This window comes from Hemitrygon akajei, chromosome 2 (assembly GCF_048418815.1).
Source record: "Hemitrygon akajei chromosome 2, sHemAka1.3, whole genome shotgun sequence".
In the NCBI taxonomy this organism is placed as follows: domain Eukaryota; kingdom Metazoa; phylum Chordata; class Chondrichthyes; order Myliobatiformes; family Dasyatidae; genus Hemitrygon; species Hemitrygon akajei.
The window spans coordinates 129,885,871-129,912,573 of NC_133125.1; the positions used below are offsets into that span (position 1 = coordinate 129,885,871).

General features: G+C 40.6%; 1 protein-coding gene across 7 annotated transcripts in view; it reads right to left on the reverse strand.

Annotated features, from left to right (window-relative positions):
• lmo7a (LIM domain 7a) overlaps positions 1-26,703 on the reverse strand; it is a 229,427-nt gene that overhangs the window by 37,135 nt on the left and 165,589 nt on the right. For 6 of the 7 annotated variants that reach the window (XM_073027921.1, XM_073027910.1, XM_073027904.1 and 3 more), the window contains 7 exons: positions 24,948-24,980; positions 21,699-21,816; positions 18,653-18,795; positions 16,215-16,647; positions 8,245-8,757; positions 7,638-7,752; positions 3,164-3,325 (listed from right to left, as the gene is read on the reverse strand). In XM_073027921.1, coding sequence (XP_072884022.1) covers positions 3,164-3,325; positions 7,638-7,752; positions 8,245-8,757; positions 16,215-16,647; positions 18,653-18,795; positions 21,699-21,816; positions 24,948-24,980 — 1,517 coding nt within the window. The remainder of the gene's footprint in view (positions 1-3,163; positions 3,326-7,637; positions 7,753-8,244; positions 8,758-16,214; positions 16,648-18,652; positions 18,796-21,698; positions 21,817-24,947; positions 24,981-26,703) is intronic. The other variant, XM_073027897.1, reaches the window with a different exon arrangement.

Genomic DNA, 26,703 nt, shown 5'->3' on the forward strand with positions numbered 1-26,703 from the left:
CCTGACCTGCTGAGTTCCTCCAGCAGTTTGTGTTTCTCTGGATGAGAGAAATGCCTATACAGAATATTAAAACAGTAAAATGGGCACAGGAGAATGTGGGTGCTAGAACCTGGAGCAAAAAGAAAAACAACTGCTGGAGGAACTCAGGCAACATCTGTGCAGAGAAAGTATTGGTTAACATTTTGGGTCAAGACCAGCATCAGGACCAATAGAGTTAAGGGGAGATGCCCAGTACAAGGATGCAATGGGGTCATCATAGACAGCAAGCAGATGAGGAAGAGGTGATGAACAAATAAATTCAGGTGAGAGAGGGATAGAGACAGCAACAAACTGAGAAATGATAAAGGGCTACAGGTGATGGAATATGCTAAAAAAAAAGGGAAGCGGTGAATGGAACCAGATAAGAGAGGCTGGTGGGAAGATGGGAACAGTGAGGGGAGGGAGGGAAAGGGTAGAAAGGGTATCAAGTGTGTTAAATGTTTTGCATGATGGGCAGATGGAGCTGAGACTGGAAAGATACAAGGTCACAAGAGAGGGGTTTGGAAAGAAGGCCAAGTCTGAGAGGGCTTCAGTGAGTTAGGAAAGAAAGGAAGAGCTGGGGTGCTAGTTACCTGAAAACAGAATTCAATGTTCATGCAGCTAGGCTGTAATCTAGGCAAATATAAAGTACTGTTCGTCTGGTTAACTCTGTGTCAGAAACAGCTCACTGTTACATTTTCCAGTTATCACCCTCTCTCAAGCAGAAAATTAGTCTCCAGGACAGACACCCCACCCTCTCTTGGAAACATCTCACTTTCTGTCTTCATCGTTAAAACTTAGAAATTGCAAGCAACAGCGCTGTCGGAAAAGGTTCACCGAAAGGACAGCAAATACTTCAGGACTGCATTAAGCAATCGATTGTAAAATGTCTTCTTCATCCCATGAATAGATAGATATCAAACTGAATTTAAAATTCCTATCAAACTTAAAATAACTGGGAAAGGAATTCAGGATCACTTTTGCAAAATAACTTTATTAAAGAATTTCAGCTAATATGGCAACAACTTTCATTTTCTTGGTAAACTTCCAGTAAATTTGAAGGAGAATAAACAAAGAAAGAGGATGAAAAAGGAGAAAAACTTCAGGATGTGATTTTTTTTCCCCAGAGTAATGAAAAATAAATAAGTGTATACTTGTATTAACTTGAAAACTGATACCTTTGGTTAACTGTATCCCTCAATATTCTCAACAACCCATCAATTACCTTTGAAATAATGTCACCATAACACATAGAACAGTCTCTCACTACAATGTTATTTATAAATGTCAGGCGCAAATAATGTAATGACCAGAACTGGCATGAAGTGTCTAATTGAAGGGTTGAAGCATACCATGACTGGAAACCTGTACCATCAGCCAAACTCCAAGAAGTGATTTCTCAACATTGTTTTTCCTGGAAGTCTAAACCCAGAGTGTGCTCAGACTGAGTGACTTGTCACATCTTGAATTTGTTCCTTTTCATGCCTTTTTGGTGGTTCCTTAGCAGTTGTCTGTTTTTTTACGAGGCTGAGTTGCTGGCTCGAGGCTCAACCCAGCACTGATGGAAAGCGTGCAAGGGGCCAGCTATATTCAAACCCGAGACTATTTGCCTCAAAGTCCAGTGCTGGACCCACTACACCACTGGCCGGCAACAATTTGGAAGTACTCAATGTTAATTATAATGGTGTGTTTAAGCTTGTGTTAGGTAAATCTTCAAATGAGAAAAGAACAGAGGGTGTATAAAAATAGCTAGATATGACAGTGTGGGAAAATAAACAATTCAGGTTTGCTGAGCCAAAAGGCCTGCTCTTGGGCCAAACAAAGATATAGCAAGGAATACTCAATTTACCTATTTCCAAAATTAAGTGTTGCACTTTGGGAGAACAACCAGGCCAGAACATACACAGTGAATAGTAAAGTACTAAGGACTGCTGTAGATCAAAAGGATCTGGAAATATAAATCCATAAATCATTAGAAGTGACACCAGAGGTAGATAGGTGGGCTTTTGGTACTTTGACATCCATAAATCAAAATACTGAGTGCAGGAGTTGAGATGTTATGTTGAAGTTGTACAAGATCTTGGTGAGGCCACATTTGGAGCATTGTGTGCAGTTTTGTTCAACTACCTACAGAAAGATTATCAGTAGGTTGAAAGAGTGCGGAGAAAACTTACATCCTGTGCCCTAGTGGTCTATGACTTGAAGATTTCAGTTTAGTGGAGCACATTTTTAAAAAACCTATTCAAGGAGAGTTAAAAGTTAACTAAATTGATGTTGTGATTCACACAGGAAACACGAGGAAATCTGCAGATGCTGGAAATTCAAACAACAACACACACAAAATGCTGGTGGAACACAGCAGGCCAGGCAGCATCTATAGGGAGAAGCGCCGTCGACATTTCGGGCCGAGACCCTTCGTCCTTTTGGGTCTCGGCCCAAAACATCGACAGCGCTTCTCCCTATAGATGTTGCCTGGCCTGCTGTGTTCCACCAGCATTTTGTGTTTGTTGTTGTTTGAGATTCACACATTAGCCACATCAGGTATGGATGTTAGATGTTTCCTCTGTCTGGTAACATATGCATGATGCCTTCATGATCCAAATGTAACCAAAATGAGAATGGACAGGGAATGTGCCATTATACAGTCTCTGCAAATCATAGACGTCTGCTTTAACGATTATGACAACTGTAACAAACTTTTCTATTGTGAAAATAAATTTATAAACCCATAATCCACTATGCAATAACTTACAGGTCAACCCACTCTTACCATTTCCCATATCTATAACTTTATCTTGTTGCATTTCTAAATCAGGGGAGAAAGCCAGTAGAAAATAACTTAACCTCTGCTCATCAAAAACAAAACCACAATCACAGAGGCAACACATTCCTTCAAAGGAACATGCTGAAAGAGCAAGTGGCGCCAAGTTCCACATTAAATGATTCTAGCATCTAAACACTCAGATTTGGAAAATTACGTTGCTAGTGAATGTCTATTTTGTCACTTATAAATGTCGATTCATCATTTTAATCTATCAACTCAGGAGTTAGCAACAATGAATCCCGGGAAGTGTTTTTGCAATTTTGCACATTTATTTATTTGTACTTAGAGAAATGGAAAGAATCAACAGAATGAAGGACTTACTGTTGTTTTCATACTTTCTGACTTCCATGTTCAAGTTTCCAGTTTTTCTTGCATCTTCTATGGCTTCTACCCAAGCCTGATGGTCCATGATGGCTACATTATTGCCATTGATTGAACTTATTTCATCACCTACTTCCAAGTTGCAAAATTCTGCTGGTCCTCCTGTGACACAATGATACAAACGGGAGCTTAACATTGCTGCAGACTTGCATAAAAATCACGAGCTGTTCACTATTCTTCTGCGTAACATGCAAAGTTACTTTTCCTGGTTTCTCTAAAACAACAGATGCACATCATAAACAAGAGAATCTGCAGATGCTAGAAACCAAAGCAACACACACACAAAATGCTGGAGGAACTCAGCAGGCCAGGCAGCATCAACGGAAGAGAGTACAGTTGACGTCTCAGGCCCAGACCCTTCAGCAGGACTCATGAAGGGTCTCGGCTTGAAATGTCAACTACACACTTTTCCATAGATGCTGCCTGGCCTGCTGAGTTGCTCTAGCTTTTTGTGTGTGGTGCTTGGATTTCCAGAATCTGCAGATTTTCTCTTATTAGAGATGAGCTTGAGGCCAGTTTCCAGCATGGCTGTGCTTCCTGCTCTGCCTCAGGACTCGGCCCTGGGCCAGGCTGGGGCCACATGCAGTGAGAGGACAACCAAATATACTCAGTGATTCCCACTCAGCTTTATATTGGCCATGGCTGCAATAGATGGGATGGCCCACTCATTTGGATCAGATCACTGGCGTAGATTGAAAAAACAAGTGCACATTAAATTTCTTTAAGATCACGTAAAATGAAGAATGCTTTTAAATGCTCTTTTAGGTGATATGAAGTGAGGAAGCTCATTATCTAATTTCTTTTCAATAATTTATTTTTCAAATTTCTTTGAACTTTCATAAATATTTCTCAATTTCAAAGCATTCCCTGGATAGAGACTCAGAATTCCAAAAAGTGCCAGCACAGGTGGATTGTGGGATACTTACTTTCATTAGCCGGGCCCAGAACAAAACAGATCATGGTATAACTTTGGCTTGGCCACAGTTAGAACATTGTGTGCAGTTTTGGTTGCCCTACTAAAGGAAGTACTTGATTATACTGGACAGGGTGCAGAGCAGATTCATGATGATGTTGCCTGGGATGGAATATTGTGGAGAAGAGAATGGACAAGGCTGTGTGTGTTTTCCTTTGAGTGGAACAGGCTAAGGCAAGACCGGATTATGAGGAGTTTAGACAGAGTGGATAGTGAGGAACATTTTCCCATTATAGAGTCATCTAAAACCAGAAGGCTGAGTTTGAAGGTTGAAGGTCAGGATTAAGGTGATCAAGGATTTTATTTTCACTCAGCGGTGGTTACAATTTCATACACATTGCCTGAGAAGGTGGAGGAGTCAGGTACTCTCAGGACACTTGAGAAATTTCTGGAAGTGCGCTTGAATCATCAAGGCATTGTAGACCATGCTCTAAATGGGATTCATGGTGATGGTCAACATGGAGATGACAGGCTGAAAGGCCGGTGGCTGTGCTGCAAGAAACTACGGCAATGCCTCTACGATCCAGCCTGTGGTTAGCCCAGTCAGCAGTCATGGAGCACTCAGCTCATTGGTAGGCAGCAACACCGAGGCCTGCACACTGGGCTGAAAAATACAAGATGGAGGGAACAGCATGGATGGGGCGTGTTTGAGCAGAAACAGGCCAAGAGCACCGATGTCCCAGTACTATTGAGGAAAGAAATAACCACCATTCAAAATCGATTTAGTAACCATTTGATGATGTGCGAGAACATTTAATCACAGCCATCAATGTGTAAGCAAAAAGCAGGCCATTTGTTGTTCAAGACTGAAGCAAGAGCACAAACATGATGGTCTGGGCTTTTTCAGGGACCAGTGAACGGAAGTGTGGAGACAAGAGATGAGCATGTATCAGCGGCCTTCACTCAGATGACTCAACACGTTACGAAGATTCAGGAAAGAGGGAATGTGGTAACTTAGGAATGAGGTTGGTTAAAAGAAACAGAATATCCAAGAGAGAAAACAAACTGGAGATACTCAGCGAGGCAGCCAGTATCAGTGGAAGGGAAAAACAGTGCCAATGTTTCAGACCAAGCCCTTTCATTACAATCATTCTGATGAAAAACCAATGGCCTGAAACATGAATTGTGCTTTCTAGCCACAGAAGTGACCTGACCTGCGTTTTCTACTTTGTCTAAAGGACAGCATGTATGGTTAATAGGTACAGCACTGCAGTATCAGTACAGGAAAATAAAGTCAGCTTCAACACAAATAGTATGATGATCAACTTGGCTAAAAGCACCAACATGAGGTGGGCGAGGTGGAGGTTCACATAAACAGCAAAGGAAGCACTCTGAAAATTCAAGGTGCATAGCTCAGTGGAATGGTAGGGTGTAATTAAGGCCACATTAAGGTGGATGGATTAAGGATGGGAGGTCTTATTCTGTGAAGTACTGTCAGGAGGTCCAAATATGCAAATATAAAATTGCTTGAAATATGTATCATGGAACTATGTGCACTTTAATAAAGTAAAGACATTAGGGCTGAAGAAATAATGAAAAGATAGACTGTGGTTAGAGTTCCTTGTGCAGTAGCGGATGCCCTGTTGTTCAAAGGTTATGAATGTCATACAGAGCCTACAAACCAGCAGCATCCAAGAAGACAGCCTTTAGGTAATGAGGGGACATTTGGGATGGCAGAGCTGTTTCCTTAGGAGCCAAAAAAGCTACAAGGTGCTTGCTTCCAGTCCTTGTACAGGCCTAATAGTGCAGTGGAGGAAGATTTCTTCTTCTTGTTGGGAGATACGCCAGCAAGTAACCATCTCCTTAAAAAGGCCACTTAAAGCATAAGGAGTTAATAGCAGAAGTTTTGTGGGAATGAGTTGCTAGGGTAAACAGCAATTAAATCAGAAACTACAGCATTTTAAGCAAAATAGACAACCACTTGAAGCAGAGAAATGATGCAGTGTTTTAAGGGGCAGAGTGTACAAGGCATTGGACTCCACTTTGGTTCATCAGGCAAAACGGCCCCCAAGGGTCTGTTCTATTACCTTGTAGTGCATAAAGACAGTAGAAAAACTCTAGCTTCATCTGCACCAATTTTAATTCTTAGTATTTAACGCTAAATGTTGCACAATAATGAGGGGTATAGCTGGGTCAACGACAGCAGGCTTTTTCTACTGAGGTTGGGTGGGACTACAACCAGAGGTCAAGGGCTGAGGGTGAAAGGTGAAAATAGCTCAAGGGGGACATGAAGGGAAATTTCTTCACTTAGAGGACTGTGAGAGTGTGGAACCAGCTATCGGCACAAGTGGTGCATGCCAACTCAATTTCAACATTCAAAAGTTTGGACGGGTCCATAGATGGTAGGGGCATTTAGAGCTACGGTCCCAGTGCAGGTCGATGGGAGTAAGCAGTAGAATGATTTTAACGTGGACTAGATGGGCCAAAGGGCCTGTTTCTATGCTGTATTTCTCTACGACTAATTGCTGAAGTTACTTTGCAATCTAGACCGGCAGTATTTGCTCCCCCAGGCCAATATTTGGCATGCCACATGCTTGATAAACTTGAATCATCAAAAGAGAAACATATTTTCTATCTCTTCATGACACCTCAGAAAAGAACCTCATGAATAAATCAGTTTAAGTTTCAAGCACAGGCTGCTTTTGAGTACTAACAGTATTTAGATAGTTATGCCTAATAACATCCTTTGAGGACTCAATATCCTTTCTGTTACACTATATAGGATGCTGCCAGTGATCTCTCATTAGAATGAGAAGACTGGCCCACTTAAATTACTTTCATTTTGTGCACAGCTCCACAGAAGAGACATAATGCTCAGGTGATAATCCCATTTTCTGGTCTTCATTTGTTCCAATAGATTATCATACACAAGCCCTTCATTAATTAACCAGATTAATCTATTCAGGATTTATTTCAAGTGACAAAAGAGAACAATATAGGGAGGTATTAACCAACAGCTCAATTTCCCCACATGACCTTACTACTCCAGCATTGCAATTTAGCTGCCACAGAATATAGCATATAACATGCAGTCAACTAAAAACGTAACAGCAAATAATTCTGTATTTAGAGAAATGGATACAAGTATTAAAAACTGCATATGGTGGATAGAAATTCATCACTTCTAGAGAATCACAATTAAACAGGCCATGCGCAAGTACACTGACTACCAAGAAAACATTACATTCTTTAAATCAATATCCTTTGTTAAGATTTTCTGTGTCAAAATACAGGTGTAATTTTGTTTGCCTCTATTCCATTGTTAAATTCCATGTTACATGGGAGAATGACCTCCTGACCATCACATCATCAATCATTCATGGCCATCAATTAAGTACCAGCAGGACTGATACTAACAAGTGATGTGAAACCCAGATACACTGGATTCCAGCGTTAAAATAATATCAAAGCCTACTAAGAAAATCTTTTAATAATAGTTACCTTTTTGAATGGATTTGACAGTCACACCGGTCGTGCTCCAATCAGTCATGAATCCAAAGTCTTGATTACTGTTAGGTTTCTGATTAATAACTATGCGTGTTTCACTATATGGTCTCTACAAAAATAGTAAAAATTGTTTAACATTTCATACCTGGACACTAGTCATCGTTAATGCTTCCTGGAAAAGCAATCCCATAAATCAGTCACGTTAATTTTTTTCCTTAACAGCCATAAACATCCGTAGTCAGACCTGAATCTCTGAGAAGCCTTTGTACAGGATGAAACACTTCGAAGGCACACACACACAAAAAAAATTACTATTCCCACAAGACAAAGCCTAGTTTCTGGTTGCTATTTTCCCTGTTACAGACAGTGAGTGGAAATAAAAGCTGTCTATGAATACACTCACACAGTTAGACAAAACTGGTTTTGTCGTGCTTTTTTAGAAATTTGGTTGTCTGATCTGCCTTTGTATTTCGATATCGCACTGTGGTAAATTAGTCAAAGAGTTTTCTTCAAAGCGTGTCCTTGTACAAGCAGTGAAGGGAGACGATCACATTACCAGACAGACCTCAAACATGCACAGTAACCTACTTTCCAAACCTACCTGTTGCATGGCTGCTGTGGTAACCATTTCAGTGGGCAGGCTTTTAGCTTTTGTAAAAGAATTCATTGATGTAGTGCTGGAAGCTGTGTCAGGCTTGGACTCATGGAGAAAGTTGTTCTCTCTGAGAGATGGAGTCCTTACTTCTTCCTCTTCTTCCTCCTCCTCCTCCTCCTCATTACTACTCATTACAGAACTGCCCTGTGATTGGTCGTCATTCTCCAGTTTTGAGGAATAATTTTGCCTGGCAAATGTCCCATTTCCTGTTTTAGAGGGAAAATTGCTCTGCGAGAACAGATCATTTTCTGGCTTTGAGGCAACTGTCACCTCCACAGACCTCTCTTCCTCAGTTTTCAAGGAAGGGTTGAACCACATGGCTCCCTCTGCCTTATATTTTGACGGCCCAGTGCTTTCATTCGTCTCTGCTGCTTCCCGCTTGGAGGGGAGGCCTGAGGTTTCCTGGAAACTTTTTGAACCGTTGACATCTCCGTTATATTTCGCTGGCTCATCTCTCTGCTGTAAAGGGAAACAAATCACTATTTTAACAAGCGTTTCGCAACTAACATGCCATAACAGAGCAACATGCAGAAAATGCTGAAGGAACTCAGCAGGTCAGGCAGCGTGTAAAGATTAAACAGTCAACGTTTTAGGTTGAGACCCTTCATCATATGTCCTGATAAAGTGTCTCAGCTTGAAATGTTGACTTTCCACAGATGCTGCCTGACTGGCTGAGTTCCTTCAACATTTTGTGTGCGTTGCTCTGGATTTTCAGCATCTGCAGAATCTCCTGAGTTTATAACTATAATAGATTTGGTTTTACTGACGATGTACAAATTGAAAACCTGGGTTGGGAACTGGAAGATCACGGAACCATACAGTGCATTAGTATAGTACATCACATAGTATATCGGTAAAGCATCTGGTGTTACTCTGATCACATTGAACCATGGAGTTAATGAGCTTGCCCCTCCTCTCCTCCATCACACATCTGTGGCATCCACTGGGCTTCATTTCTTCATGAATATGCCCGATGATCACATATGACAATACACAGTGGAAGAAAAACCTGTCTTCAGATTCTGCCACAATGCTACGGCTAATGAGAGTTGTAATCCGTTTATAAACTAATAACTCACAATCGCCAAAGCATTGAATCTGAATTTCAGAACAAGAATACAAGTCTATACTCCAATATAGCTAAAGCTCTTCAATGTTAGGGGGAGCTTTACAAGCCTCGACACCCAACATCCACACAGAGGTAGCTACACACAACAAATACTAGAGGGACTCGCAAACAAGGGGAAATCTGACGCCGGAAATCCAGGCAACACACACACAAAATGCCGGAGGAACTCAGCAGGCCAGGCAGCATCTATGGGAAAGGGTGCAGTTGACGTTTTGGGCTGAGATCCTTCAACAGGACTGGGCAAAGAAAGATGAGGTGTCACAGCTAAGAAAGTGGGGGAAGGGGAGGAGGAACTGCAAGGTGATACATGAAACTGGGTGGGAGAGGGAGTAAAAAGTTTGGAAGTTGATTGGTGAACTCAACAGGTTAGGCTGCATCTATCAACATTTCAGGCAGGGACCCTCATCACCATGAAGACTCTTCTGAAGGTTCTTGGGCCAAATTTTTCACCGTTTATTCCCTCCATAGATGCTACTTGACCTGCTGAGTTCTTGCAGCCTTTCGGGTACATTGTTCTGGATTTCCACCATCTGCAGAATCTCATGTTTATGATCCACATATACAATTTATGACAAGCCAATCTCCTATGAAAAACAACTAGGAAAAGCAATCCTTGCTATTTTATCTCTCCCTCTCTCTAACCGAGAGGTTTCCAACCCTTTTTTAATGCCATGGACCCTTAACCGAGGGGTCTATAGACCGTAGATTGGGAACATCTGCTCTTACCCAAACTCGTCAAAAAATAACACCCATCTGACTTCCTATGGGATGAATTCAGTGCAAAATTAAAATAAAAACAATGATCAGCAATTCCTTGAACAGGAGAGAACTGTCACACAAAGACATCTTTATAGGACACATGCCAACTATGGAACCAGCCAAAGGCATACATCAAAATCCAAGCTATTACCCATGCATGGCAGAAGAGTCTAATTAGCTTTTATTCTATCGTGTGCATTTGCAATCTCTACTCCAGGTTTATGGGGTACAAAGCCCTGAAGAGGGCATTTGCACAGACCTCACAAACAATCGTCTTTGAGAAAAGGCTACAAATATAATGACTTTTCAAGATTGGATGCTGGCTCCTCTACAGGTTCTATTTTTAATCCATGCATGGAATGTAGGGCAAATCTCACCACTATATCTTAAGAGAAACTAATAGAGTCATTACCAAAGCTGGTGTCTCCCAGAGAGAGAAGTAGTCCTCACCAGCAAAAATTTGTTGCAGACAAGAAAGCAGGAAATTGTTCCTGTGTTTTTAAAAGGAGACACACTCAGATCCCCTTTTTTAAAAAACTGAATTATTCAGCTCACAAGAGAAAACACTGTCATCCTATCCTAGGTTGTGCATGAAATCTGAGCATAGCAAAAATTCAATTTGCAACAAATATTGTAACTGCCGCCAACCAGATATTTTTCCCACTGTTTTTTAGAACAGACTCTTCCTTGTTTTGATATTTCTGCATCTATTTGAGACCTCTCCCTCGAGGAGCACGCATCCTTTTAACTCAATGCCTACACATACTCTCGTCATATACATACAAAATACACGTGCAATCTCTTCAGGTTTTAGGAATAGAGGTCACCTCTGAAGTTAACTTGTTCCTTGTTGTAACAGATTTGACTGGCATGCAGAGGATGCAGGAGTGCCGACATTTTTCCCACACGATCCTCTGCGGAGGAATACTCCAAGCCTCCTGGCATGAAGATGATCCTAGACTAAAGCCTAAAGCAACAGCACAGATTTACCTAGCAGTCCATCTGGCCTGGCAAGTAAGCTTGGCCAGGACCGGGCAGGAGTTTGAAATGAAAGTAACCACCCTCATGGGAAACTGGACAAGGCTTCACGAAACTTCCCTGTGAAGGATTGAGCAGTGGGCAGCAGCTAAGCAGTGGTGTTGATGGTATGGTAAAGATTGATCATGTAGTTCAGATCCCTGCTTTCTTCAGCAAGATAAAGAAAAGCTATTTGACTTCAGGATAAACAGTATAGCTGAGTCCCCAGTTCACTTATGAATATTCAATTTGAGAAAGGCACTCAGTCACCAGTGAGAAGAAATGAGCTGGTGGCATCATTGTTCCCAACTCGGGCACAATATTCACATTCTCTCCAGGGCAATTCTGCATTACCACAGGGAGAAGCCTGTCTTTGGCCAAAATCTGGCCAAGGGCTGGAAATACTGTTGCCCCTGCTTGGACTTCTTTCTTGTGGAGACAGAAGACAGCAGGAGTACCATCCCAGGTGAGACACAGGGCTGAAGGACAAGGAAAAGCACATTGGTAGGATAAAAAGTGGCCCCCAACAACACTGGAGAGAGTGTGCGGTGTTACCGAACCTAACGGCCACTAGCTGGGCTGCAATTTCTCATTGAAGCTTGGACTATCGCTATTTCAATCACTGGGGGAACTGCCTCACACAAAGCCCAATGAGAGATGGAGTTTCAGTGGGGGAGCAATGACCCATAATTCTGTGGACAAGGATAAGACTAGTTCTTAGTTGAAAGCTGTGGAAGATTAATCACATCAGGCAAGGTCTAGTGAAAGAAGATCGGGAGTGGCTGGGGTAAATCCACATTTGACACGTGGAATCCTTTCAAAGGAAACTGACTGGAGTTCAAGGCCAGGAAGTTGATGGATTTGTGGAGAGGGAGAAAGATTGTGAAATGATACAGGAAGATAAGTATCAGCTGGAACTGCAGGCAGAGAAATGCATATGCTGGACAAATGCAAGATGATGCAATGTGGCATGTCAAATGCAGAGGAAAGTTTAAGGTAACTGGGGGGCCTTTCAGTGGCAATGATGTACAGAAAGATATTGGGGTACTAGACCATTACTCCCTAATGGGGGACAGGGTGGTAAAGGAAGCATACAGCACGTTTGCCTTCATCGGGGTATCGAATGCTAAAGTTGTGCTTCACTGGATAAAACTTTTATCAGGCTACATTTAGAGTAGTGTGTACAGTTCTGGTCACCAAAATACAGGAAGGATTTGGAGGCTTTGGAGAGGTAGACCAGTATGTTGCCTGAATTGGCATGTGTTAGCTATAAAGGAGGGTTTCAGCAAACTTGGACTACTAATTGTGGAGCACCAGAGTTTAAGGGATGTGACCTGATTGAAGGTTACAAAATTATGAGAGGGCAAAATAGGGCAAATAAATATTTTACCCCCAACGTAGTAATGTCTAAAGAACATATGCTTATGGCGAAAGAGTGAAAGTTTAAAAGATATATGAAGTAAATTTTCTTTTTACACAGAATGGTGGGTGCCTCAAATGTCCTGCCAGGAGAAGTGACAGAAGCAGATACAAAAGCAATACTTAAGAAACATTTCGAAAGTTACATGAACAGGTAGGGAACAGAAAATTATGGAACACATGCAGGCAGCTTGTATTAGTTTAGATTTGCTGCAGGGTTGCCACAAACACTGGGGGCCAAAGGGCCTTCTCCAATATTGTACTGTCCTGTGTTCTATCTACCAGAAAGCTCCATCATTGGACTGTACAACGCAAACAGTGAAGGAGACCGTGCGTGTTAGAATTCCTTGTCAGAACGCCAGAGCATCTGCATCCCCACTGGCTGGTCAAACCCAGAGCAGGAGTGCAATCCCCATTTCAATGGGGACCACCAACCAAGAGACCACTGGGGGGAGAAAGGTACAATACTTCATACTTGTTTAAGGGTCTCTTTATGGATTTTAATCAACTTTTTCTATTTATTTTAAATGATTCGCAGTAACCTTGAGAGTTTTAAGATTTTTGAAAATTGTTCAGAAGTATTCCAACATTAACAGTAGGAGATGGAGAGTCACAATTCCATTCATTTGGCAGAGGAGGAACTCATTTCATTCTTAAACCCCATACTGGATCACAGGGCAATCCCATTTCCCCACTACTTTCCCTGCCCTTCTCAAGTGTTACAGGTATGGACACCAGTTTCTACACTCAGCTACAACAGCTTTCAAGGCCTCCTCGCCATTCAGGTCTCTCACTGGACACCTGCCATATGTGGAGAGTTAGCTAGCCAGGTGTGGACAAAGAGAAGCTGTGCTGAGCAAGCTGAATTCACCTTTTTTTAAAAAAATTTCAGTCAAGGTGGCGCCAGCAGACAACAATTCCATGGGCATCATCTTCCAGATGGCAAAAGTTTCCAATTATTTCACCCTGTCTATGCCTTTTTGCTTGTTCTTCTTGTCTTGTGTTGTGGAAATTGTTGGAGCCGGTGCCGTAGTTTGAATCTCGATCAAAGGATCTGTGTCCAGAGAGCAGAGACGGGGTGGGTGGGAATGAAGAGGTCTGAGAACACAAGCTGACTCGTGGAAAGACCAAAGATGAGGCGCACGGTAATTAATGTCTCCATCTCGAAGCATTAAGGTAACCACGCAGGGTGTCAGAGATAGCTCAGCGAGAGACGGTTAGCAGCAGGATCGACGAGTTCAGAACTGGGTTGGTGTATGGACCCAGTTCTGCATACCCAGCCCCAGATGGGCAGCCTTCGGCCCAGCGGTCACTCTTTGCGGAAGATTTATGTGATTATTGGACTGTTTTTTTATATTGGTTTCCTGCAGTTTTTCGGTTTTTTCTTTCAAGGGGTCGATCAGCGGGGGGGGGGGGGAGGAGGAGGAGAGAGAGAGAGAGAGGGAGGGGGAGGGGGAGAGGGGGGAGGGGGGGAGGGGGAGAGGGGGAGAGGGGGAGAGGGGGAGAGGGGGAGAGGGGGAGAGGGGGAGAGGGGGAGAGGGGGAGAGGGGGAGGGGGGGGAGGGGGGGAGGGGGAGGGGAGGGGGAGGGGAGGGGGAGGGGAGGGGGAGGGGAGGGGGGAGGGGGAGAAGGGGGAGAGTGAGAGCGAGAGAGAGAGAGAGAGCGCGCGGGGGGATAGGGGATTTGGTGCTACTGTCCCTATTCTTTTCTGCGAGTGAGGGAGCGGGGGTTGTTATGTGTGGAGGACTTTTGATTGTGTTTTAGTGGCTGTTTTCTGCTGCAGGCGAGGGGGGAGTTTTGGGGTCTGCGAATTTTCTTTTCTTTTTTGTGCCAGTTGGAGGTGGAAATGATGTCTTTTCTTTCATGCTCTTTTTGTATTTAATGGCTGTCTGGAGTAGAGAATTATCAGAGTTGTATTATGCATGCATACTTCAACCATAAAATGGACCTTTGAACCTTTATTTTCAAGAGAGAACAGAAGACAGTGTTCAAAAGCAGGCTCTTCAGCCCACTAATACTAATCCAATTTCCAGGCCTCAATCCACAACCTTCAGTCAGCTGATATGCAATGTGCAGAGTTAAATCCTGACTGAACTCCAGTCAGCACTGAGGAAGAAAATAGGTCAAAGCAGACAGATCATTTAGTTCAACAAGCACAGCAAGATGTGGTGGTTCACGATTACAGCACTCGGTTTGCTACTTTTCAACATTTTATCTGATAGAAAAGAAACAACCCTCAGCCCCATCCTCCACTGGCAAGGTTTTAGGTGTTCACCTGTCTATAATCTTGTTGCATTCATAGATGTGATAATACAATAGTTAAAAACCATGAATGAGGGGGATTAAACCAGTACTCACATTCCTTAGCTTGACATGTCCATTAAAATAAAATGATACACTGACAGAAGGCAAAGAAAGGACAATTAGAATTGAGCCTAAGCAACAATGCCTTTGAAAATATGATGGCACATTTAAAAAGATGCCTTTGCTGCAACCTTGGGCTGTGTTTTTAAATGTTTTGCTTGATGTCCGAAAATTTTTTTACTCAGAAATACTCCTGTGTGACAGCGCAGCGCTTAAGAAATTGAAGGCTTGATGTTGTGGAGTGAAGTGGTGTAGTTAATTCCCAGTTGAAAAGTTGCAGGGAAATAAACAGACTAGATTTCTGGTTGAGACCTTTCATCCGGATGTTAACCAGGTGTTAACGCTCTGATAAGTGCTCAGTGTTTACTTCTCCCTCCATAGATGCTGCCTGACCTGCCACATTCCTCCAGCGTCCACAGAATCTCTTGTGTCTCCGTCAAGGGCAGATCTTGTTTTAGGGAGGAGTGAGCACTTGTGGATTAACACATTCAGGAGAAGGGCTCCTGGTGTGTATTTGAGTGGTAGGTCCTGGGATGAAGTTAACGGGAATATGAAGGGAACAGGTTACAGGGAAACTAAAGTAGTAAGGTTACTGCGACCCTCTTTGTTGTGCAGAAATATGTCATCACAGCAAGTAGAAGGTGATGTCAGCAACAAAACAGCAAAGGGTGGGAAAAAAAGCAGCATTTTTTAAGGATCAATGCATTAAAACATTCGCTCATCCATTCCTTTCACGAGTATTTTTAGAACGGAATGTTTACTGGCATCATCTACCCTCATTTTAAATGAAACGGATTGGTTCAGGTACAATGTCACTACCAAAAAAAAAAATCTACCTCATATCACCACAGATACTAATATCAAAATTGGATGAATTAGTTTGATCTTTTAATACTTTCTAAATACTCTGAATTCCCCTTTACCACTCTTACATCCAAAATTGAACATTTCTGAGTCTCGGCCAAAACTGCAGAGGTAAACATAAGGGATACAGCTTGATCAAAATTTCTCTGTTGAAGCAAACCAGAAGGCCAAGAGTAATCTACATGGTTGTTAAGTAGCAGATTAAAAGGTGGTGGTTTATTATTGATAAAACTGAACAGCCTTGCAACTTGAAACCATCAATGTACCCGAGGGAAAACTGATACCAAAGCAATACTCTTAATGAAACCAATTGCAACCCAAAAAGACAGTAAATAAAGATAATGGATTCATATAGAATGACTTACGGGGTAAGACCTTGTGAGCGAGGAGAGTCGTTTAGATTGTGTACCATAGGGTCTCGGGGCAACCACAGGAGTAATTCTTGACACGTTGGGTTTCTGATAATTCCTGGGCAGAGAACTTGAAACCCGAGGCTGGTTGACTTTATAATCCATTGATTGGTGGGTATCCAAGGGGAGAGAGCTTTGCTCTTCCAACATGCTGTTGACTGTAGTTTTCAATTCTGTTGCTGCCCGTCTCGCTGGAGCGTGGAGTGAAGGTACTGAGGATATAGGCTCGGGTTTCTGGAAGGTGAAAGGGTTTTCAGTTGCCACAGTGTGGCTTCTTTCAAAAAAACGCCGCTGAGGCTTATCCTCTTCAAACACTTCCTCATCAGACGAGTTCAGCTTTCTGTAGTCACTTTGGTTACCACTGAATGATTCTTGCTCCCTGAGCTCCCTGTGTGGGAGGGTGGAGGGGGGAAAAAATGAAAAGAGCAAAAACACTCATTAGAATAATTGAGAAGCTGACATGATAAGTAGGTGGGGTCTGTAAAAGTATTTAGTTGGGTTGTAACTTGTATACAGTGGTGTGCTGAAGAAAAATTCTTGCAGACTGCAAAGCCAGTTGCTTCAAGATAATTAGTGTCATATTTCAACCCTCAGCCCCACGAGACTAACTAGAACACAAAACAAACTACATTTGCTGTTGGTCTTAATTATTCCACATCATTTGATCAACTCCCCCAACTTTTTACACATTTTGAATTCAAAGCATAACTTAATGCTCTCACAAGAAATAAAAACCTAATTCTGGGGGAAGAAAAATGTGACCACACATTTCCCTTGCATCTGTTAAGCTTTAGGCTTTATTAAGCAAAATATTTTTAGTACTGATGAAACATTCCAGATTTCACTTGACTATTTTCCATCACTTCAATGACATTTTACCAAGGTCACAATTAGCCTGTTAGTTGATAAAACTTCAACCGCTTAATGTATAATTTTCTTTTCAAAACCTGTCTTTTACTGTGAGGAGAATCAAACATTCCTCAAGCATTTTTCTAAATAAAAACTGTCCCAACTGATTCTTGCTAGAAAAAAAATATGCAGTAACTAATTTTACTCCTGTAACTTCAGCAGGTTGTAGATCCTGACTAGAATTGCTAGCAATATAAATAGATAGCTCCCCACCCCACCCCCATCTTCCTCCAAGTTAGAATATTTCTAATTCTTCAGCTTTATACGCCTCTAAGATATCTGCATCTACGTTATCCAGGCTTCAGCTCCATTTTTGATGCAAGTACTTGAAACAAAAGCAGCAATCTTCTCAAAGTCCTGCAAAAGGCTCACAGTCATTATCATAACATTACCCAACCTGCCACTCTCCCAGACAATTCCGGATCTTCCCTACAGACAATTCCGGATCTCAACCTCAATTTAAAATCTAAATGATGACTTTTCATTGCTGGAAACATTACATATTGCTTGGAGACCTTGATTTTTTTAAAAACATATACTAATGCATTCCTTTTACATCCTAGAACTACTAATTATTCCAAACTTTGACTGTTGCCCCTAAATACCACATAGTCAATGTGGTTAGTGCGGGTGAAAACTGAGCCCAACTGTTCAATGGCTTAACTGTCAAGCAGAAAAGAAACTCACAGAGAAATGCTAAATAAATCTCTTCTATTTTATTGCACACAAAAACGTGCAATGATCATTCACCAGAGTTGCATTTTTTGGCTAAACACACACAGACCAGTACAAAAATTTAAAACATGCTTTCCAAGTAGGTTACAGAACCTTCCAACTGTAAGCCTACCATCAAATAGCTTCAATGCATTTGGTTTATAAATACAAGTATAAATCAAGTCCAGCTACAAAGCCTTCTGCTTCTGAGAGTTGAAGGGGAAGGACCATGCTCCTTATTAAATGGAGTCATCAGGAACATTGAATGAAGCAGGGTAGTGACTTAACTAAGGAGTCTTCTACAATATTTAAACATCACATCACTGTCTGATTATAGGCTCAGCATAACTACTAACAATTGTGACTGCCCTTTTACAAGTTAGACTACATGCAATGCCCTAATTAATAGATTGATTGCAAACTAATCATCGACAAGACACATAACAACCCATCTGTAGAACAGAAAATACTGAGAACATATTAAACACTACTTTAAAAAAGGCCCATTTTCTATTTCAAATAGAATTTAAAGCAAATACTATTTAGTATGTTAACTAAATATCAATCATCATGAGTCTCATGGCTGCACTTTCAGCCAGATATAGAAACATATGCTTGCATGCTTCTCGTTCCCCTTCCTCACTGGATTAACTAATGAAGTCTACCAACAAGCACCTCCCAGAAGACAAAATGGCAGTGAGATAACTGCAGAATCTGAATATTGACATGGATATCAACAGGAGGCAGCCATGAGAGAGGTTCTGGATTACCTTTCTTCCCTCATTTTCCTGTACGTCTTTGTTGGTTTGACACTCTCTGCAGATGTCATTTTCTCAATCTCTTCTCTCTCTTCCTTCCGTCTTTGTAGGTCGGAGGTATAACTTTTACGACGATTCTTCCACTTTGCCAGGTCCTGGGTAGAATGGTGAAGGAAGAATATTACTATCCTTTCATGATGAGGTAGGAGTCTCTTTCATTCGGCTGAGTTTATACTGATAGGGCAACCATGTTTTCCTCACACAGCAGAGCCAATTTCCACATGTCCCTCTCCTCCCCTTTCCCTTCAACTTCTCCCAGATTCTACCACACACCTTACACAAGGAACAATTTACAGTGGCCAATTAACCTGCATGTATTTGGGATGTGGGAGGAAAGAAGAGTAGCCAGAGGGAACTCACGCAGTCACTTGTAGAACATGCAAACTCCACACAGATAGCACCAGAGGTCTAGATTAAACCCGGGTCACTGAATATCATATGTGGGGAATATATGATTAAAGGCTACATATTTCTCATCGCACAGGTGGTGCGGATTGCAGTGGAGAGGTCATCTGGTCGAGAGTTAGAAATTTAATCCATAGGATCTTTCTCCTTCCCTCTCTCATTCAAGTCTTCTCCACTCCAATCCTCATCTTCTCCACAACCAATCTAACTGGTTTTGTTTCCCCAGTTACCAACAAGTGTCTCTGATGTGAAAAGTTAACTCATTTATTCTGTCCTGAACTTCCATCATTTTCGGGCTTTATTTCTGACTTTCAGCATCTGTGGATTTTTACATTTTACTTATCAATGTTCTTCAAAGCAGCTTTCTTCACTGCCATCTTTACCTCACATAAATCACACAACCCTGTTGAAATACACATTTTTTGTTAATTAAAGTGACTTGCTGAGAATCCCAGCAATACAAAAAGATGCTGCCTTTAATTCCTTTAATTAAATTTGCTCCACATCCTTCATTATTTCATGACTCCTCTTGCAAATGGACACCTCTCAGAACAAGGAACCAATTTAATTCTGCTTCACAATTCTATTCTAACATGCTGCTCATCCTCTCAGGTTGGAGCAACAACATAATAATATTCAGGTCTGTGTAGCCTCCAACCTGATGGCATAAGCATAGCTTTCTCTAATTTATGGTAATTTCTCACTTCCTCCTCTCTTATTCCATTCTCCTTTCTGGCTCCCCTCTTACCTGATCTCTTCTCCTCACCTGCCTGCAAAACCACCCTTTGATGCCCCTCCTCCTTTCCTCTCTCGCATGGTTCAGTCCTCTCCCATGAGATTTCTTCTTCAGTCCTTTCCTACCTATTACCTCCCTTCATCCCCCCCAACCCACCTTCCCCTCTCACCCGTCTTCAAATGCCAGCCTTTACTTCTTCCCAACCTTCCTAACTTCTTATTCAGACTTCCTTTCCCTTCCATTCCAGACCTGATGAAGGGTCTCAGACTGAAACATGAACTGTTTTGTCCTCTGCATAGATGTTGCCTGACCTGCTGCGTTTGTCCAGTATTTTGTGTGGGTTGAATCCAGAGCCCTGCTTAAACACTTTTTGGTCCTTTGGGACCATATAACCATAGAACTATGCATATAACAATTACAGCACGGAAGCAGGCCATCTCGGCTCTGCTAGTCCGTGCCGAACGCTTACTCTCACCTAGTCCCACCGACCTGCACTCAGCCCATAACCCTCCATTCCTTTCATGTCCATCAATCTATCCAATTTTTTTTAAAAATGACAATATCATACCTGCCTCTACCACTTCTACTGGAAGTTCATTCCACACAGCTACCACTCTGAGTAAAGAAGTTCCCCCTCATGTTACCCTTAAACTTTTGCCCCCTAACTCTCAACTCATGTCCTCTTGTTTGAATCTCCCCTACTCTCAATGGAAAAAGCCTATCCACATCAACTCTATCTATCCCCCTCATAATTTTAAATACCTCTATCAAGTCCCCCCTCAATCTTCTACGCTCCAAAGAATAAAGACCTAACTTGTTCAACCTTTCTCTTTAGGTGCTGAAACCCAGGTAACATTCTAGTAAATCTCCCTCTGTACTCTCTCTATTTTGTTGACATCTTTCCTATAATTCGGTGACCAGAGCTGGTACACAATACTCCAAATTTGACCTCACCATTGCCTTGTACAATTTACCTCTGTACATTGTACATGTAAATTTACCCCTCTTGTTCACCATTCATCATCTCCACTTACTGACAAAGTTGATATTATTCAAACACTGTGCAGATGCACAAAGAGGTCAAATTTTTTAAAAGGGAGACAGTAATAACACAAATCAATTAATTCGCGTTTAATAGTCATTCAACCATACATGAATCCCCAAGAATACAGCCAAACAAGACAGCTTTACTCCGACGACAAGACGCAAAACACAGAGCACATGTAAGGTATCAGTAAAATACAGCCACACAAAACAAAACCAGAGAACTGAATGGTTACTCCTTAACTCTAAGCTGCAAGTTCCCATTTATAAGTAAGCAGAATAGTGGAAGAATATTCATCAGTACGAGTTTCAGTGAGTTCCTTCCATATTACAATGTCTAATAAAAAGCTGGATCTAAACCAACAGTTGTCAACCTTTTTTTAAAAATGTCATGGACACCAGCTTGGGAACCCTGCATCTAGAGTGTAGGTTACTTACTAAATTACCGGGGCTATTATTACTGATGCTTAGACAGAAAGACAGTTAGACAGGTAGATAGATAGGAAAGGTTTTGGGCCAAACACAGGCAAACAGGTATCGTGGTTAGAAGGATGAATTGGGGAAAAGAGCCTGTTTCTCTGGGAGTATTAATCTATGACTCTTATAGCCCTGCTATAAAGTGGCCTATTGCTTACCACTTAAATTGTTATTGCTTAGAGAATTACAAGTCACAAAATTATAACAAAGTAGTTCTTCAAAAGCTAGTGTTAAAGAAAGAATGTAATTTGCTGATGTTCAGTTGTGTGCTCACAATAGTGTGTGGCAGAGATAGAGGGGGAGGGGAGGGGAGAGGAGAGGCTCCTTGCAACTCACAGTCTGCCATTGCTGGTCCTGTTCATTCAAAGCTTTCCTCATTCTCTGCAGTTCTTCATATCGTACAGATTTTGGAATTTTACCTTCTTCGGCAGTAATATCATTGACCGATTTACTCCTGAAAGAAAATAATACTCAATAAGCCAGGGGGTCCACAATAAGCATTCATCATAAATCACTTCTCTGAGTACCACCTTAAACAGGATAGTTCCTTTAGCTACAACCAAGTTTCAATCAAGCATCAGACTTCTTATGATGTACTTCCTCAAAATATGCTAAGAGAATGTTGCTAATCACGTCAATAGCATTGCTCTGGAAAAGGCATAACTGTACATAATTAATCAACCTATTCACTTTGCATCTCATTCAGGAGATCCCCAATGTGATAATTACAGTTAATATTCAACACCAACTTCATGGCACTTACAAAGTAACACAAATTACAACAGTCAATTTCATTCAAAAGGTTTGATGAGCAATGCCTTTTTCTATTGAAATTCGGCAGTCACATCAAATGCAAAAGCCAGCAGATTCATAGGGCTTCCAATGAATATTCTGATTAAGTCCAACTGCTGGACTTGGCTCGATAGATTTACAGATTTGGAACTATTTAAAGATCCAAAATAATCCTGCACTCAATTTTAATATATCGTGCATTCACTCAACAGGAATCTGGCACACTATTGTACACATATGGTTTAGTCATCTAAATCTACTCGGAAAACAACTGCATACCAAGTCAGCAGGAGCTTGGAGATGCAACTTGAGATAATCACCAAATGACATTTAACTCTTTCATCTGAAAATTCTCCTCTCTCACATAATAAATGGCTTAGTGCCTTGAGTAAAAATCTGTCGTTCCTTTGAAAAATGCGTAGATTGGTGCAATTCTTTAAAATAATCAAATACTGAGAAACGTCTAGGCAAGAATAAAGATACAGTCCTTAAGTAGCTTGGTACTTTTAATTTAAAGTGGAAAGTCTTTGGAATGAAGTATAATTTAGAATTTTCCATATGCTTTAGAAGATGTGGCTGGTTAAAATGGTAGAAGAGAACTAGAGGGGAAGGAAGACAAGATGGATGATCATGCAACATCAGGTGACCTACTGCTGAACTTGTAAAGGATGTAAGTATAATCCATCTACTCACTCTCCTTAATTGAAAATGATAGATGTGAAGTGTTCAATTTGAAAGATTAATAATGCTTATTTTTTCCACAGATGCGGCCTGACCATATTAAGTGCTTCCAAACATGGTAGCATGGTGGTTAGTACAACGCTTTAACAGTACAGGTGACCCGTGTTCTATTCCTGCTACTGGCTGTAAGGAGTTTGTACATTCTTCCCATGACCATGTGGATTTCCTCCAGGTGCTCCAGTTTCCTCCCAGAGTCCAAAGATGGATCAGTTAGTGGGGTAATTGGTCATTGTAAATTGTCCCATGATTAGGCTAGGATTAAATCGGGGATTGCTCAGTGGAGCAGATCGTAGGGCCGGAAAAGCCTATTCTGTGCTGTATGTCAATAAATTAAAAATTTCCTTTTAAATTTCAGATTTCCAGCATCTACAGTATTTGCTTTTCCAAAGACAATGTGAGACCTTAAAGGCACACATTTGGAATTTTTTTTGTGTATGCTTTAAGTGTACAATGTGGTTTACAGGCATTTAAATTCTGCTTTTATTGAATACCATGGAAGCAATTTCATAAGCAGATTTCAATCTAAATTAGGTTTTGCCATATCACATCCTTAATGTACACAATAAGGGAGGAAGTTTGACCTTACTGTCTCACAAAAACCTGGATAATGGAAGTCAGGCACACTCATTTCCATTATTAAAAGTCCAAACTTCAATCAAAGCAATTGATAGAGCAACAGTAGATCAAGCTATCATGATCAGTTACGAACCATTTTGCTACATGACTGCAAATGAATATACAATTTTATTTGTTAGCAGCACAAAACATGCCGTCAGCCAAAGTCAAATGAAGCTGCAAATAAGCCAAACATTGCTTTGCACCTGTTCTGTTAAACCAACTGTAATAGGCAACTATTTTTGACCATCACCGCTTAGCATGCCAGCTGGGTTAACTGCATATCATATTCCAACAGCTGCAACACTGATCTGGGGAGTTCTTTACTTTTGACCTGGTTTTACAAAACCTCTCAATTTTTTTTTTAAAAAACAACTAAGTGTACAGATAAGGCAACTGTGCTTTATTAGTAAACTATATGACATAACTTTTAGCTGTGTTTTAGGAGAAGTGTTATTTTAAACGCAATTAATCACAGAATCACACCTTACCTTATAAGGAAGACTGAAGTCTGCCTCATTCTACTAATGAATATACATATTTTTACATTTGCTGTACAGTTTATACCATAACCACGTTGAAAGTGGAGATACTGTGTGCTTTAGAGATAGCTCTCTATCCAAGTGGATACAGTATTTAGCAGAACTTCATCGAGATATACTCAAAATATACATGTACGAAATTATATATTTTGTATGGCAAAAGAGGAAACACTGATAAATTAAGCATGTTATATTGAAATCTAAAAAGGTTAGAAACACAATCTGGATCTTTTTAAGGTTGTTTTGAATATTCATCTTTTAAAGATCTAGTGCTCCCATCGTTACATAATCATCCTTCTGCAAGACCAGACTGAAGTTAGGTGCCTTTACTGCAAACATTAAGGACATCATAATGTTTTCAAATTGGCTTAAGATCAAAGGCAAAGCTTCAAACACACACTGGATATCAATGCCTCATCCTCTTCTCTGATAAAACTTTTTACTTCCAGTTTTAAAGTCGGCATCAAGCTATTGTGAAAGCAGCTATGATTTTAATCTAATCTTCTGCAACCTGCGCTGCCTTGTTTTTATATTTGAAGTACAGGGTGACATTCATTGACTTAATTGCAAAGCAAGGATGAGAATACAGTTGAGCTTTTAACACAGTTGATGTCATTAATTGTCCAGTAATGACAGGTAAACTACCTTGGCTTTAGGGGATTGCCCTACGCTATTGTGTATCATATAGATAAAAGCAATTTCATTAACTGCATGCATTGAAATATTAAGTACACAATTAAAATAAAATCCCCAGATCAGAGATACTTACATTTATGACCATTTGTACATGTTCTCATTGGCTTTGTTTCGCAAGCAAGCTGTCTGTCTTTTGCACACAAGCAGAGCAACAGAAAGCACACTAGAGCTAAATGCTTTAAGAGACAATTAAACTTACCCTGACTCATTACCAGCTGATTTTTGAAGAAGTCTAAAGAGTCGAAGAAAATCAATAAAAAGAAAACCATATAACTGCATTAACTTTGCAAAGTCGTCATAATGTAATCCCATCTGTACACCAGGCTGTGGAATTTTTTTCAGAATGAAAAGTTCATCAACTTTTACAGAAATTATTTCCAGCATTACTCCAGTCTGATAATTACTAACTTGGTTAAACTGGTCGTCAGTAACAAATGCAATAATTGTTGCCTGAAAGAATGAACATTCAAATCTGCAAATTTGAAAGTATTTTTCCCCAAAAATAAAGTGCTTGAACTATTCTTTCTCAAAGCATAATACTCAGAAAAATATACTCTTAAACCTTGGAAATTTTACTAGCTCTTCAAAAATGCTTGAAGTGGACATATTAAAAATGATAGATTGACTATTATTTAAAATCAAAAAACAAGAAAAACTAGTCATATCCTTTTCCCCCACCCTTCCTCTCTTCCAAGGTACATTAAATTTGCACTTCAAAGCTACAGAGTGATTGCAAATCAAACATCATTACAAACAATGTTAACAAATAGTGGGACAAATTAAATCAGGTATAATAAATATCATGATCTTCAATGAACAGGACTCCCATCAAACAAATATTAATAAGCATACATAGTTTATAGTTTCATTTATTATGTTCCAAATACAATTTCTGTAGTAAATAAACTCAGTGCCTTTTATAATTAACTGAACATTTGTGAACGTATTAGGTGCTCAAACTCATGCAATCTTTTTGCTAAAATAAATAAAATTTATATTGATGATTTAATAAGAAGCCAATGTCATGATACAACTTAAACTTGACTGAAAAACAATAGTGAATTTCAGAGATATAGTGCGTAGCTACTGCATTAAACACATGCGATCAAAGAGAAACAGTCCTCCAATATTAATTTAAACATACATCATTTTCTATTACAAGGTCTTTTATAAATTAGCTTTTTGTTTGTTTAACAGTTTGGTATTTGTTTTAGTTTATTTTACTCTAGATGGATGGACAAATTGATTAAATTACGGCTCTATTCTCCAACATCATCAATAGAACCCAGGAGTGGATAATCCCAGGACCCGATTACCTAACCATCAAAGGATTATCAATCGAATATTCAAAGCATGTGCTTCAGGGGGCTTACACAAGTAGTAAAGTCAGCAACTAAATCACACATCAGATCAATCAAAACAGATTAAGATTAGTTTCACAATTAAACACAAATTGATAATTTTCCTAAATATTGATGCAGGGAAAAGGATTAAAACTAAATGGAGCAGGATGAATTCAAAACCACTTCCAAGGATTACTGAGGTGTTACAAGCCACTTGCTAATGAACATTCAGCCACGAACAAATCCTGAGCAACCTCAAACCTGCCTAGACTGTGAAAGGAGCTGTGAAAATAGAACAAAAAGAAACATTTCCAAATGGAAACATTGCCCTTTGCAACAACGAAGTGTTGAAATGGATTTGGATCCTTCATGGTCAGAGATTTCACCTTGACCCAGAAGTTATTATTCTGAATTCATTTACAGAATGTGGACCTCACTGGTATTAATGTGAAACATAGAAACAATCCTCTGGCCCATATCAATGCCAATCTGAACTGCACATCTGGCTACATGTGGTCTCAAATCTTCCATTTCCTGCTTGTGTCCAAATGCCTCTAATAATTATAACTACTCCCCACCAATTCCCCAGGCAGTGTGTTCCAGGCACCTAGC